Source organism: Alosa sapidissima, chromosome 8 (assembly GCF_018492685.1).
Source record: "Alosa sapidissima isolate fAloSap1 chromosome 8, fAloSap1.pri, whole genome shotgun sequence".
NCBI lineage: Eukaryota > Metazoa > Chordata > Actinopteri > Clupeiformes > Clupeidae > Alosa > Alosa sapidissima.
This window is the reverse complement of record NC_055964.1, coordinates 11744744-11760644: the sequence shown is the minus strand read 5'-3', so window position 1 is coordinate 11760644 and position 15901 is coordinate 11744744. Positions and strand designations below refer to the sequence as shown.

The following is a 15901-nucleotide window of genomic DNA, read 5'->3' as shown; positions in this document are numbered from 1 at the left end:
TGGCAAGAACTGGTTAAAAGCACATGGGCCTACGTGTTACGGCCATATTGGCCTTCATCAGGGCATCATTTTCTGTGCTTGAAGCCTTCTTGGTTTCTACCTGGAACAACATGCTCATCTGATGTAATAAAGGACAGCAAAGAGACTCAACAGGCTAAATAATGTCTCAAACTCTGCAGTGAGCGTGCACAGCCATCAGCTATACAAAGCTGTGGGACCAAATCACCAGCATCCTCCAGCTCCTGGTTCAATGCAAATGCAATACAAAATTCTTCCGCTTGTGCACTAATGCCTCCATAATCCGGTCACGCCCTACCTCTTCTCCTGAGTCCATACACACCTTCTTGTGTTTACACTTCCCTGATTCTCATTATCCATTGAGACACTTTGTGTCAATACAAAACACTATCCAAATAAAAATCTATCTGTCTAGAAGCCTCAAGGTGGGGAACTTTCTGATTAATTATGTTTTGAGTTTGAGTGTGCATCTGTTTTGTCTTTGATTTTTGATTACACTGTGTCCTTGGGTGTCTTCAAAGGAGCTTAGAAATAGAATACTTATTGTGATGGTGATGATTCTTCTTCTTCTTCTTCTTCTTCTTCTTAATACTATTGTTCTTGGTGAATATCAGTGAAAATACTATGGACACACACAAAAAACTGCTGTGCTGTTTTTCACTGCAAAGATTCCAGTATGTGTCAAGTTGCTTTTTGAGCATGACTACAAAAGAGAACATTCAGCAGTAACCACCTTATCATTCTTACAACTACAAAAACATAGAAGCTTAATCTCCACCTTATATATCATTCTTACAACCACAAAAACATAGAAGCTTAATCTCCACCTTATATCTCATTCTTACAACTACAAAAACATAGAAGCTTAATCTCCATATGTTTAAGATATCCAATTTAAATCCAAAATAGAATATCATTTGGACAAATATATCTCAGAAATACTGATACGTTTGTGTTGTTCTTTCTCACTGTCTGTCTTTTCTCTATAATGGGGCACTCTGCTTGTCTCTGGTTTTGGGGTCTTACACTGTAAGTTGTTTACTGAAGATCACTATTAACAGATATATTTACATTTAGTTAGTGTGGGGATTAAATAGCCAAGTCACTTGAGTGTACCTGCAGGTAAGCCTGCCATTATAACAAACACATTATTAATCTTTTTTGTAAAGTTTTATTTCCTTCTTTATATTTACAACATAATCAAGCAATCAAGAAACATCAGTTCAGCATGGTATACATTATTTCAACTTTCAGTATAGATATTTTCAGAAACAAATTTAAACAACATTTCACCAAATAGACACTGGACAGTAATACACATCCCAAATATAACATGCAAATAAATATAAAAGTATTCTGAGATAACATCCATGTTATAAAAACAAAAAATAGGAGTCTTTATTATGCTCTTGTGTAGAGAAAGAAAGTGCATTTTCATTATTAGCTGCCTCTAGAATCAGAGAGAGATCCGATGGAATTTACTGCGTACTCCTGTAAGAAATGCAAAATGTTTTCATTATATTGATATTTTATACAATATATTATATTAAATGCCACGTCAATTCATTTTTTGAATTTGGTTGATTGTACTCGTCAAGTCAAACTTCTAATGGGGAAAAGTATTTTACCTCTTTTTGATGGCTTTCTTGATGAAATTCTTGGCAAAACTGCTCTCTGGATTCAGGCACTTTTGTCCTTCGTTCTCCTTCAGAGTGACACTGAGGACCCAGATGTAAACATCAGATACAGACCACACTAAACTCCATAAGGTATGCAGTTATAGCACATGACATTGTGACATGCTTACATGATTTCCAGATTGGGGCATGTCGAGGAAGGGGGTAACACCTCTAGCCTCTCAATGCGGTTTGGGCGAACGGCATTCACCCCTGCACCCTGGCACTTGCATCTTCCCCGAGAATCCAGTTGCCCTGGAAATAAACATGACCACTAAATATCACAGGATGTTCAGTTGAGACAACAGTGCTTTAACATCACTCTCCCCTGTTACACAGTGACCACTATTTCACATAATTACAGTGCCCTCCACAATTATTAGCAGCCCTGGTAAAGTTGACTAAAAACAAGTATACAACTATTGTAATCTCACAATGAAAACAATGAGGAAAAATGCAAATATGTTCTGAGAAAAGGAATATTTGTTCCATAGACATGACTGGAGCCCTTACCTCTCACATCTACGAAGAGCAGGGCAGCCAGAAGTACGAGGAGAGCTGCTGACTTCATTGTTGAGATGGGTGATGGTCTGTCTGCTTTCTCAGCTGTTGTATCAGAGTGAGGAGGTGAATCTGTCAAACAGTAGCAAGCATACCTCTATTTATTCTGTCAAATCAGGGGTTTCCCCTTTACATTGCATCACATATCTCCTCCTTCAGCATGACAGACTTCAACTTTCACATCCTTATTTTTCAGTCTGTCTTATTTCTTGATTTTCACTCAGTTTGTTTTTGTATATGTTGTGGGTTTTTTGGTTTTCACGTTCACAAGTTGGCCATGGATGAAGGTGAAAGTGCACAAGGTTTTGTTTCAGAAATCAAATGAAGAGTGGTAATGAAATCAATCAGTGTGAGGAAAATAGAACTTTTGTTCAACCCCATACATACCTCACAACAAGAGTCTCTTTTAGTGTTTTGTTTTTTTCTCTCGATGTCTCAGTTTTCTTCATTTCAAAGAATCCTTTCAATTAGTAACAGCAGTATTAACTAATTAATATAATGAATTAATTTTACACCAGCCTTTTTCGTAATGTAGCCTACATAATTTGATCTACCCTACAGGTAACACTCCATAATAAGGTGCCATAATAAATAGCAAACTAGTAATTACCTAACCCTCTGTTAATATTTGTTAATTGTTACTAAAATATAGGCACAAGTTAATAGTTTGGCACAAGTTAATAGTTTTTTCATCATTAATTAAATATTAGTTGTTTGCATAAAATCTGTATGTTAATGTTTTAACAAATCTATTAACTAATATTGTATTAATATATGTTAATAGTTAACTAAATATATTTTTGGCACTAATTAACAGTTATTTCTTACATCATTTAAATGTTAAATGTTTATTTACAAACTATATGCCAATATAAAAGTTATTGACATATTATTATTTATCTAGCTTTTCTGATTAGTTGTGTGATTATAAATAAAACACAGAAGACGGAAGCAGACCAAAACTTTTCCACTATAATTACACATGATCTACAATAATCCAAAATGATATAATAGCATATGTGATCAAAAACAACTACATTAGTATTATCTTAAACAAAGATTAATTAGTTTAATCATTAAAATGAAATGAGTGAGCTGCAACATATTCCACTGGTTCTGGAGAATCATTGCAGTTTCCAGGAAGCAGCCTACTGGACAGTCAGTGAAACTGAAACTGTATGGAAGATATTACTCAGGAACTCAGGAACAGTTTCAGATCCGACCAATAATTCCTGCAGCATGAGAAGTGAAAGAGATGTGAACACAGTGAGAAGCTGTGGTGTCGGACTGAATGGAGTCGTGAAAAAGGAGATCTCTCTTTTTAACCAGATCAACACTTTCCCTTCACTAGAACTGTGTAATATTGCCTAATCACACACCAAAAGAACTGTGCACACACATAAACTGCACACATGCCCTGCCTGCTCTAGATGAGGGGTTAGTGGGTTCTTATGTTGTGTAAGTCACTAAGGACCTGACATGGTCTAAGTGCACAGCGGTGTAAGGGACGGCACAGACGCTCGTCAAGATGAGAATTGCGTTGGCCACCAAAGGTTTAAACGTGTATTAACCATGGATAGACTGGTGATGCAGTGGTAAATATTTTGAGAAACTGTGACTGACTCCAAATCTGACTCCATAAAATTAAGAAATTGACCTTGAATAATTACCAAGTCAGCTATAGCAGAGTATTGGCATGGGGTACGAGAGGAAATATATACAGGTATGGTCAAAAGTGTTGGCACCCATGCTAAAGTTGACTGAAAAGAGGAATATAAAATCATCTTTTGGAAATTGATCTTAATGCCTTAAATGAAAAATGAGGAAAAATAAGTTCTTCCTTAAAATACAGGGGTCATAAGTATTGCCACCCCTATGTTAAATTCCCATAGACACAGGCAGATTTTTATTTTTAAAGGCCAGTTATTTCATGGATCCAGAATACTGTGCATCCTGATAAAGTTACCTTGGCCATTGGAATTAAAATAGCCCCACATCATCACATACCCTTCACCATACCTAGAGATTGGCATGGTGTTATTTCATTTAGCCTATTAGCTGGTTTGATTTGCATTGAGCTCAATGAGCATCAAACCAGCTAAAAGGCTAACTGAAACTAGATGTACCGCATAGCGGTACAAAATATGACCGCCGCTCAGTCCTGGACATCTGTTCCGCGAAAATAAATCACACTTCAATTTGTCTCCATATTTTACTCCACCCCCCACTCTTGAAACTTTTGTGTATGCTTGTTTGACATGCCTGAGTGTGTGTGTGCTGCTGCACAGAAAGTAACCTACTGGTGCTGAAAAGGTGAATAGATTGTAGAATAGCCAAAGAAGATGTAGCATTGTTATAAAACCTTTAAAATCTCTAAACAATCACAAGTAGGGCAGTTCATCACAGTTCATCCATTGCAACTGGATTGATGAAAGGTCACTTACACCTGTAGGCTACATTGTATTTGGGAAAAGCAAAAGGTATCAGCATAATGTTATTTATTTATTTTTTATGTATTTATAAACAAAAACATCTCTGTCAGTTCCATGCCATTTTCAACAGCTATCAAAAACAAAGGTCATTTTTGGATGGATGGATTTTTTGTGAATGTTTCTTCTTCTACATAAGATTTTAGTCATCTTTAGTTCATGTAATACTTTATTGTCAATGCACAAATTAAGTAACAGTAGTCTGAAACGTTATTGTTAATGCACAAATTAAGTAACAGTAGCCTAGTCTGAAACGAAATGCTGTTTTACATCTAACCAGTGGTGCAAATAACTGACATGTCCAAATGGGCCTTGATGAAATGCGTCGCTAGACTGTTGATACACATTTTAACGGGCCAAAGTTGAAGAGCTTTTGTCCGTTATTGTTCGTGCAAATATAGGCTGATTCATGTTCCCTTGCATTGTGTAACTGAGGTCCATGGCTAGTCTGGCTTTCATCAGACCAAGCTCAATCTTTTAAGAAATCAAAAAATAAATAGCGGGCAGATCAGGCTGGGTTCACCCAGCCTAGTCCATAGGCACCCGATATTGTTTAATTTTCCGATTGAGATATACACGCTCTGGCTATTCTAAATGCAAAAATGCATCAGGGAGTTATGACAAAACGGTAACTAACAAACTAGATCCTAATAGAAAGCTGTTAGCTTCCCTAAGCTACAGGTAGGATTATAAGGTAGGCCTATTTACAACATAAATTGTCAATAGGCTATGCTGGCGACACAAATAAAATCTCCTTTGGAAACCAACGGCTTACGCCTTACAGTATCAAGCGGACTTAAACTGCCATATCGTGGTGGTCCCCGGGGACGAAATGACATTTTTCCATAAAAGTCTAGTGGGGCTACATACCCACCAAATTTCATGTACCCTGGTGGTTCGGTGTCCCGGGTATCAATGACCAAAAATTCAGGAAGTAGATGACGGGAAAAATTCTTGAATTGTGTGCATGTGTGCGTGTACAAGTTTATGTTTATGTGTGTGGGTGTGTGTGTGTGTGTGTATGTGCGTGCTTGTGTGTTTGCCTGCGTATGTGTGTTTGTGCATGTGCATGCATGCGTACATATGTCTACTGTGTGAGTATGTGTCATACGTATGATTACTGTAAATGTATGTGTGTGCGTGTGTATCTGTTTATGCACATGTGTGCACATGGAATGGGTTGACCCCTGGAGGCAAACATACGGAAAAAATTGGTCATCCTAGGCCCTACAGTTCTCAAGATATTCACAGAGAACTGTGTCTGCCCTACTCTCCTTTCGGGGGGTCCAGTCCAGCGGGGGGGCTACAGATCAAAACGAAAAATGACGGTTCCATGCTATCCATGTGGGGGTACATGCCCACCAAGTTTTGTGTACCCCGGTCTTTCAGTGTCCCGGGAATCCTTGTTGGTGTACGTCACTAAATGTACACATAAATTATTTTATTGTAAGGCCCCCCATGAACGAAAGTACACAAAACTTGGCATGCATTCGGAGGGTGTCATAATGATTCTACACATTTAATTTCGTGCAGTTTTGACCTTGTCAGCCAGAGATATTGTGATGAAAACACCTAATTTTTTGCTTTTTTATTTTTAACTAGGTGGCGCTATACATGAAATAAGTGGTAATGGGATGGGTTGACATGCCCCCTTAAGACCAACATACATAAAAAAGGTGGACCTCCTAGGCCCTACGGTTCTCGAGATATTCACAGAAAACTGTCTCCGGCCACCTACAGGCCAGTTGGTGTATAGTAACATAAATTAATTTATTGTGTGGTCCCCCATGAACGGAATTCCACAAAACTTGGCGTGCATACAGAGGGTGTCATAATGATCCTACACTTCCAATTTCGTGCAGTTTTGACTATGTTAGGTCACAGATACCTTCAATTACAACACCTCATTTTTACTTTTTTGTGTTTAACTAGGTGGCGCTATACATGAAATGAATGGTTATGGAATGGGTTGACATGGCCCCTTGAGATCAACATAAAAAAAAAATGGTCCTCCTAAACCCTACTGTTTTCGAGATATTCACAGAAAACTGTGTCTGCCCTACCCTCCTTTCGGGGGGTCCAGTCCAGCGGGGGGGCTACAGATCAAAACGAAAAACGATGGTTCCATGCTATCCATGTGGGGTTACATGCCCACCAAGTTTCGTGTACCCCGGTCTTTCAGTGTCCCGGGAATCATTGACGGAAATTTGGGCATGCGAAAAAGAAAAAAAAAAAAAAAAATCTGGCTAAACCTATATGACCGCTGCTTCGCTGCGCGGCGGTCATAATAACATCATGCCAATCTCTAGGTATGGTGAAGGGTATGTGATTATGTGGGGCTATTAATCTGGATGTTCTTTGATTGAGATGGGGGGGGGGGGGAGGGGGGTAGCCATTTGGCTGCTTTGGTCCAAAAATCCTGGCCTTACAGTGGCTCCCTGGTATAGACAGCACAGCAGCATCTTAATCAACTCAGTCACCTCTGGGATTTTAAGATACCTTGAGAATCAGGGGGAACGGCAGCCTGGTATGAGAACAGCTAAAAACAAGAGCGTGAAGCCCTAGAGAGGGTTGTGAGGCCAGCTGAACACAACACCACGAGTACACTTTTGAAACTTATCGACACGAGGTGTAAGTCTAGAGCCAACAAAATCATCAGAGATCAGTCATCCATATACTAGTTTACTTAAAGGCTACACACTTCAGGTGAGACTGAGCTAGAGGGTGACAGAGAGCCAGAGACAAAGGGATCCAAGGGAAGTGTGGCTCCAAAGCAGGGTTGCCTAGCCTGACGAGCCAGACCCACATTAAAATGTAGGGTCTGGAAACTCACTGTTCGCAGTGCTCAGTCCGAGGGGCGGGATAATCAGTTGTCTTTCAAATTCCCTCTGCATGCAATAGGACAGCGGCAGCGCTATGAGTCCCATGCGTTTCCCACCAAGCAGAGCTAGTTGGCTAGTTCAAACGTTTGCCAACTTAATAAAAGTTTAACTCGTGTCACACTGTTCGCTAGCAGCAACATCCATCTTATTATGACCGCCGCGCAGCGAAGCGGCGGTCATATAGGTTTAGTCAGATTTTTTTTTTTTTTTTTTTTTTTTTTTTTTTTTTTTTTTTTTTTCTTTTTCGCATGCCCAAATTTCTGTCAATGATTCCCGGGACACTGAAAGCCCGGGGTACACGAAACTTGGTGGACATGTAACCCCACATGGATAGCATGGAACCATCGTTTTTCGTTTTGATCTGTAGCCCCCCCGCTGAATTGGACCCCCTGAAAGGAGGGTAGGGCAGACACAGTTTTCTGTGAATATCTCGAAAACCGTAGGGTTTAGGAGGACCATTTTTTTTTTTGTATGTTGATCTCAAGGGGCCATGTCAACCCATTCCATAACCACTCATTTCATGTATAGCGCCACCTAGTTAAACACAAAAAAGTAAAAATGAGGTGGTGTAATTGAAGGTATCTGTGACCTAACATAGTCAAAACTGCACGAAATTGGAAGTGTAGGATCATTATGACACCCTCTGTATGCACGCCAAGTTTTGTGGAATTCCGTTCATGGGGGGCCACACAATAAATTAATTTATGTTACTATACACCAACTGGCCTGTAGGTGGCCGGAGACAGTTTTCTGTGAATATCTCGAGAACCGTAGGGCCTAGGAGGTCCACCTTTTTTTTGTATGTTGGTCTTAAGGGGGCATGTCAACCCATCCCATTACCACTTATTTCATGTATAGCGCCACCTAGTTAAAAATTAAAAAGCAAAAAATTTGGTGTTTTCATCTCAATATCTCTGGCTGACAAGGTCAAAACTGCACGAAATTAAAAGTGTAGGATCATTATGACACCCTCTGAATGCATGCCAAGTTTTGTGTACTTTCGTTCATGGGGGGCCTTACAATAAAATAATTTATGTGTACATTTAGTGACGTACACCAACAAGGATTCCCGGGACACTGAAAGACCGGGGTACACAAAACTTGGTGGGCATGTACCCCCACATGGATAGCATGGAACCGTCATTTTTCGTTTTCATCTGCAGCCCCCCCGCTGGACTGGACCCCCCGAAAGGAGGGTAGGGCAGACACAGTTCTCTGTGAATCTTTTATGGTATGTTGGTCTCAAGGGCCCACATCAACCTGGCTCATAATCACTCATTTGTGATTTGCCCCCCCGGTAAAAAATGAAAATCAGTAGGATTAAAAGAAAGCCAAAATAAATATTCATCATCATCATCATGGCTGCATTTTCAGTATTGGCGAGAAGTAGTCGTTTGTCCACTAGATGGCGCATCGTTGCAGTGAGACGTAATTTTGTTGGAAGTTAAAAGTGGATTGGAAAAAACAATGGACGCTTCATACAAGGACTGTAATTTACCGCAGCGAACATCTAATAAGGATAGGACGATGTTCACATGAAGTGTAATTCCCATTTCTTCTTGAAGCCGAAATAAATCTGAGGATGTTTATCGGACATGCTTGGTTTTTACTGCAGGTACGTTAATCTTGTAATATCAATAAGGACCTAGGTAATGTTACCGTTAGCGTTGGTTGAGTGATGGAGGCATTTGATTTATTGCATTTGTAGAAAACTATAAATGCGGTTATACCAAGCAAATGTATAGCAGCACTGTTTGTATCTTTCGACTGTCATTTATTGCACGTGCTACAAAATCATTCTGTGCAATGGAAGATTTACCAACGTTACACCGGTCTGATACAGTTTTGCCTATACATGCGTGAGACTGAGACGCCTGTTTATTTTGTTTTAAGTGCGTGCAGGGTGTGAGAGGGGAATCGATGTGCTTTGATTACAGCTTGGTAGTTGTAGTCTGTGAAATTAAAAAGCACGTGTGTGTGAAGTATCCAAACAATGACACCTTCATTTCATTATGGCTGCTTTAGCAAAACACCTTAAGCTACTGTGTAGTGGGTCCCATTTAGAAGTGGCTACTTCATTCGCGCTTTCCTTGACTCATGGAGCTGCGTGAATGTTATTACAACTTTTCGCCACGATATGACAGTTTAAGTCCGCTTGATACTGTAAGGCGTAAGCCATTGGTTTCCAAAGGAGATTTTATTTGTGTCGCCAGCATAGCCTATTGACAATTTATGTTGTAAATACTGTAGGCCTACCTTATAATCCTACCTGTAGCTTAGGGAAGCTAACAGCTTTCTATTAGGATCTAGTTTGTTAGTTACCGTTTTTTCATAACTCCCTGATGCATTTTTGCATTTAGAATAGCCAGAGCGTGTATATCTCAATCGGAAAATTAAACAATATCGGGTGCCTATGGACTAGGCTGGGTGAACCCAGCCTGATCTGCCCGCTATTTATTTTTTGATTTCTTAAAAGATTGAGCTTGGTCTGATGAAAGCCAGACTAGCCATGGACCTCAGTTAAACAATGCAAGGGAACATGAATCAGCCTATATTTGCACTAACAATAACGGACAAAAGCTCTTCAACTTTGGCCCGTTAAAATGTGTATGAACAGTCTAGCGACGCATTTCATCAAGGCCCATTTGGACATGTCAGTTATTTGCACCACTGGTTAGATGTAAAACAGCATTTCGTTTCAGACTAGGCTACTGTTACTTAATTTGTGCATTAACAATAACGTTTCAGACTACTGTTACTTAATTTGTGCATTGACAATAAAGTATTACATGAACTAAAGATGACTAAAATCTTATGTAGAAGAAGAAACATTCACAAAAAATCCATCCATCCAAAAATGACCTTTGTTTTTGATAGCTGTTGAAAACGGCATGGAACTGACAGAGATGTTTTTGTTTAAAAATACATAAAAAATAAATAAATAAATAAATAACATTATGCTGATACCTTTTGCTTTTCCCAAATACAATGTAGCCTACGGGTGTAAGTGACCTTTCATCAATCCAGTTGCAATGGATGAACTGTGATGAACTGCCCTACTTGTGATTGTTTAGAGATTTTAAAGGTTTTATAACAATTCTACATCTTCTTTGGCTATTCTACAATCTATTCACCTTTTCAGCACCAGTAGGGTACTTTCTGTGCAGCCGCACACACACACTCAGGCATGCCAAACAAGCATACACAAAAGTTTCAAGAGTGGGGGATGGAGTAAAATATGGAGACAAATTGAAGTGTGATTTATTTTCGCGGAACGGATGTACAGGACTGAGCGGCGGTCATATTTTGTACCGCTATGCGGTACATCTAGTTTGTTTTCAAGTAGCAGGGAATTCAAGCCAAACCGTTGCAACTCTGCCATCAATCATTATGTTAAGCCCACCTAACGACTCTATACACGATTTCATTGGCCTGATTAAATTTCGATTTCTGGAGCTCACAAGCCAACGGAGAGTTGGTAGACTAGCCCTGGCAGCAAATGTAATTTGCTTCCGCTAGGGGCGCGTCTAGATTTCTAGGCTAAGGGTTGCCATCTTTGGACCTGAATGCCTAGATTTGAACCATTGCTTAGTCTGAGTCAGTAGCCGCGTTTACATGGACACTTTTTTTTTCAATCAAATTGAAATTAATCTGAAGATTTCTACCAAACTTTACATTAACGCTAAATAAACTGTTTGATGTTTAATCTGCTTTTACATGAAACAAGCATTGAATCATTTAGAAGCTCCTATTGTATTGTCACCATGAAAACACATTTGTTTATGTCACTGGGCACTGTTACCACATAGGGAACACCTGTGCAGAAAGAAGATAATGTACTTCAACAATCGGAGTAGGCTACCTGTTTACATGGGTGGATTTAATCGGATCGAGCTGAGTCCGATCAGTTGAGGTGTTACATGGTGCATTTTTATTCGGATTGAGCCATTACTCCATTTGTAATCAGATTAAAAGTACAGTATGGTGCAGACTAGATGCTCTCTTCAGCTCTGGTGCTGGTCCTGGTCCTGGTGGAGATGCTAGATGCAGAATGCACACAAAAGACAATCATTCTACCCTATTTATATCCTCAGACTCTGTGCTTTCTTATTCTTTTTCTTCCATCTTCTGCTACGTCATTTTGTTTTGGTTGTGAAGCATCTTAGTTTCACATCTCCAATCGAGGACGTTTCTGTGAAAAGGTATCTGTGAGTGGAAACTGGGGCACACAAGTGAAAAGTCATTCAGAGGACTTAGAAGGCATTCTTTATGGGAGGTTTCTCATTGGTATGGTGTGGTCAGCATTTGCATGATATTGGCTTTTCACGTCACAAAGTAAAACACAAAAATTAAGTGTCCCAGGAATCTAAATCGCGTGCCATGGGAATAGTTTAACAAAGATTAAACAAATATTGCTGGGAAAATATGTCTTTTGGATTGAAATACTAATGCATGTAGGAATGTTGGAAACACTTTCTTTAAAAACAGTACCGGTAAAGCATTATAAACGCATTTCTAAAGGGTTCTAAAGTATTCATAAAGCGTAATAATTTTCGACGTAGCTACTTATACATAATTATGACTGCTGCACTCATAAAGCATTATGATGATGATGTTGTAAGCCCTTAGAGCTTTAAATATCACAAAGTATTAATAAAGTATTAATACTTTATATATCAATGTGTTTACAATATTATATTATAAACTACTTTATAATACTTTATATAGTATTATAAAGTATTAATAAAGCCTCATAATGTATGACATAAGTCTATATAACTATCTATACATAGTCATGACGGCACTCAGAAAGTGTTATGCTGTTATGGCATAAGCACTTGCTTGAAATATCACAATGAATTATAAAGCTTCTTTTACCTCTTGACATTTAGCTTTGACCTTAGACTTCCATACAAACTGTAATGGTGCCTTATAGCTTTTCATTATGTGCACATCTCACTTTACCTAGAGTGTACTGCTGGATTGTAACTCTTAATTAGGTTTTATGGGCATTTATAGTTGGACTTGGAAATTAAGATACATTTATTATGTAAGCTTGTATGGAAGTGGTCATTGCTATTATCAAGAGGTAAGTAGCTACAGTATATTGACTTATGTCGATAATTATGAGGCATTATGAATACTTAAGTATGAATGTGTTCATAATGCTTTTTGATACTGTGTTCATAGAAAGTGTTATCAGAATGTTTTGCATTACATCAAATATGCCATGGCCATGGGGTCTTAAGTGGTTTACTGAAGATCATTATTAGCAGATATTTTTACATTTATTTAGTGTGGGGATTAAATAACCAAGTCACTTGAGTATACCCGCAGGTAAGCCTGCTATTATAACAGACATATTATTCATATTTTTTGTAATGTTTTATTTCCTTCCTTATATTTACAACATAATTAAAACGCATCCGTTTAGCATGACATAAATTATTTCAACTTTCAGTGTAGATATTTTCATAAACATAACAAATTTAAACAACATCTCACCAAATAGACACCGGACTGTAACACACATCCCAAATATAGGCCTAACATTCAAATAAATATAAAAGTATTCTGAGATAACATCCATGTTATAAAAAATAAAAATAGGAGTCTCTATGTTGTGTAGAGAAAAAAAGTGCATTTTCAATATTAGCTGCCTCTCAGAAAGAGATCCAAAGGAATTTACTGTGTACTCCTGTAAGAAATGTAAAACAAGTTTTCATTATATTGATATTTTATAGAATATATGCATTTTAAATATCATGTCAATCATTTTTCTTTTGAATTTGGTTGGTTGTTCTCGTCAAGTCAAACTTCTAATGGGGAAAGTAGTTTACCTCTTTTTGATGGCTCTCTTGATGTAATTCTTGGAAAAACTGCTGTTTGGATCCAGACACTTTTGTCCTCCATTATCCTTCAGAGTGACACTGAGGACACAAGTAGATGTAAACATAAGATACAGACCACCACTAAACTCCATAAGGTATGCAGTTATAGCACATGACATTGTGACATGCTTACATGATTTCCAGATTGGGGCATGCCGAGGAAGGGGGTAACACCTCTAGCCTCTCAATGCGGTTTGGGCGGATGGCTTTGGCCCCTGCACCCTGGCACTTGCATCTTCCCCGAGAATCCAGTTGCCCTGGAAATGAACATGACCACAAAATATCACAGGATGTTCAGTTGAGACAACAGTGCTGTAGCATCACTCTCCCTTGTTACACAGTGACCACTATTTCAGAAATTACAGTGCCCTCCACAATATTAGCAGCCCTGGTAAAGTAGACTAAAACAAGTATACAAATCTTTTGCTGACCTATTGTAATCTTACAATGAAAACAATGAGGAAAAATGCAAATATATCCTGAAAAAAAGATATTTGTGCCATAATAGTGGAGGTCACTGTAGCACCTTGGTCAGCAGATGACTGGAGCCCTTACCTCTCACATCTACGAAGAGCAGGACAGCCAGAAGTACGAGGAGAGCTGCTGACTTCATTGTTGAGATGGGTGATGGTCTGTCTGCTTTCTCAGCTGTTGTATCAGAGTGAGGAGGTGAATCTGTCAAACAGTAGCAAGCATGCCTGTATTTATTCTATCAAATCAGGGGTTTCCCCTTTACATAGCGTCACATATCTCCTCCTTCAGCATGACAGACTTCAACTTTCACATCCTTATTTTTCTTCTGTCTTATTTCTTGATGATTTTCACTCAGTTTGTTTTTGTATGTGTTTTGTGTTTTTTTTTGGTGTTCACGTTCACAAGTTGGCCATGAATGAAGGTGAAAGTGCACAAGGTTTTGTTTCAGAAATCAAATGAAGAGTGGTAATGAAATCAATCAGTGTGAGGAAAATAGAACTTTTGTTCAACCCCATACATACCTCACAACAAGAGTCTCTTTTAATGTTTTGTTTTTTTCTCTCAATGTCTCAGTTTTCTTCATTTCAAAGAATCCTTTCAATTAGTAACAGCAGTATTAACTAATTAATATAATGAATTAATTTTACACCAGCCTTTTTCGTAATGTAGCCTACATAATTTGATCTACCCTACAGGTAACACTCCATAATAAGGTGCCATAATAAATAGCAAACTAGTAATTACCTAACCCTCTGTTAATATTTGTTAATTGTTACTAAAATATAGGCACAAGTTAATAGTTTGGCACAAGTTAATAGTTTTTTCATCATTAATTAAATATTAGTTGTTTGCATAAAATCTGTATGTTAATGTTTTAACAAATCTATTAACTAATATTGTATTAATATATGTTAATAGTTAACTAAATATATTTTTGGCACTAATTAACAGTTATTTCTTACATCATTTAAATGTTAAATGTTTATTTACAAACTATATGCCAATATAAAAGTTATTGACATATTATTATTTATCTAGCTTTTCTGATTAGTTGTGTGATTATAAATAAAACACAGAAGACGGAAGCAGACCAAAACTTTTCCACTATAATTACACATGATCTACAATAATCCAAAATGATATAATAGCATATGTGATCAAAAACAACTACATTAGTATTATCTTAAACAAAGATTAATTAGTTTAATCATTAAAATGAAATGAGTGAGCTGCAACATATTCCACTGGTTCTGGAGAATCATTGCAGTTTCCAGGAAGCAGCCTACTGGACAGTCAGTGAAACTGAAACTGTATGGAAGATATTACTCAGGAACTCAGGAACAGTTTCAGATCCGACCAATAATTCCTGCAGCATGAGAAGTGAAAGAGATGTGAACACAGTGAGAAGCTGTGGTGTCGGACTGAATGGAGTCGTGAAAAAGGAGATCTCTCTTTTTAACCAGATCAACACTTTCCCTTCACTAGAACTGTGTAATATTGCCTAATCACACACCAAAAGAACTGTGCACACACATAAACTGCACACATGCCCTGCCTGCTCTAGATGAGGGGTTAGTGGGTTCTTATGTTGTGTAAGTCACTAAGGACCTGACATGGTCTAAGTGCACAGCGGTGTAAGGGACGGCACAGACGCTCGTCAAGATGAGAATTGCGTTGGCCACCAAAGGTTTAAACGTGTATTAACCATGGATAGACTGGTGATGCAGTGGTGAATATTTTGAGAAACTGAGATTGACTCCAAATCTGTCAATTTTCTTCTTCTTCAAATCTGTCAATTTTCTTAAATAGGCCTAAATAAATGTTCTTCCTTAAAATACAGGGGTCATAAATATTGCCACCCCTATGTTAAATTCCCAGAGGCAGGCAGATTTAATTTTTAAATACCAGTT

General features: G+C 38.2%; 2 protein-coding genes across 2 annotated transcripts; both read right to left on the bottom strand.

The window, feature by feature from the left end:
- Positions 1-1172: 1172 nt before the first annotated feature.
- On the bottom strand, positions 1173-2337 carry LOC121715410 (C-X-C motif chemokine 11-6-like). The gene is made up of 4 exons (XM_042101103.1): positions 2208-2337; positions 1826-1949; positions 1647-1736; positions 1173-1509 (listed from the first exon to the last, which is right to left on the bottom strand). The coding sequence occupies exons 1-4, from the start codon at positions 2263-2265 to the stop codon at positions 1497-1499; spliced, it is 285 nt and encodes a 94-aa protein (XP_041957037.1). The 5' UTR covers positions 2266-2337; the 3' UTR covers positions 1173-1496.
- Positions 2338-13017: 10680 nt separating this feature from the next.
- LOC121715411 (C-X-C motif chemokine 11-6-like) lies at positions 13018-14214 on the bottom strand. Its single transcript, XM_042101104.1, has 4 exons — positions 14073-14214; positions 13651-13774; positions 13467-13556; positions 13018-13324 (listed from the first exon to the last, which is right to left on the bottom strand). The coding sequence occupies exons 1-4, from the start codon at positions 14128-14130 to the stop codon at positions 13312-13314; spliced, it is 285 nt and encodes a 94-aa protein (XP_041957038.1). The 5' UTR covers positions 14131-14214; the 3' UTR covers positions 13018-13311.
- Positions 14215-15901: the final 1687 nt, after the last annotated feature.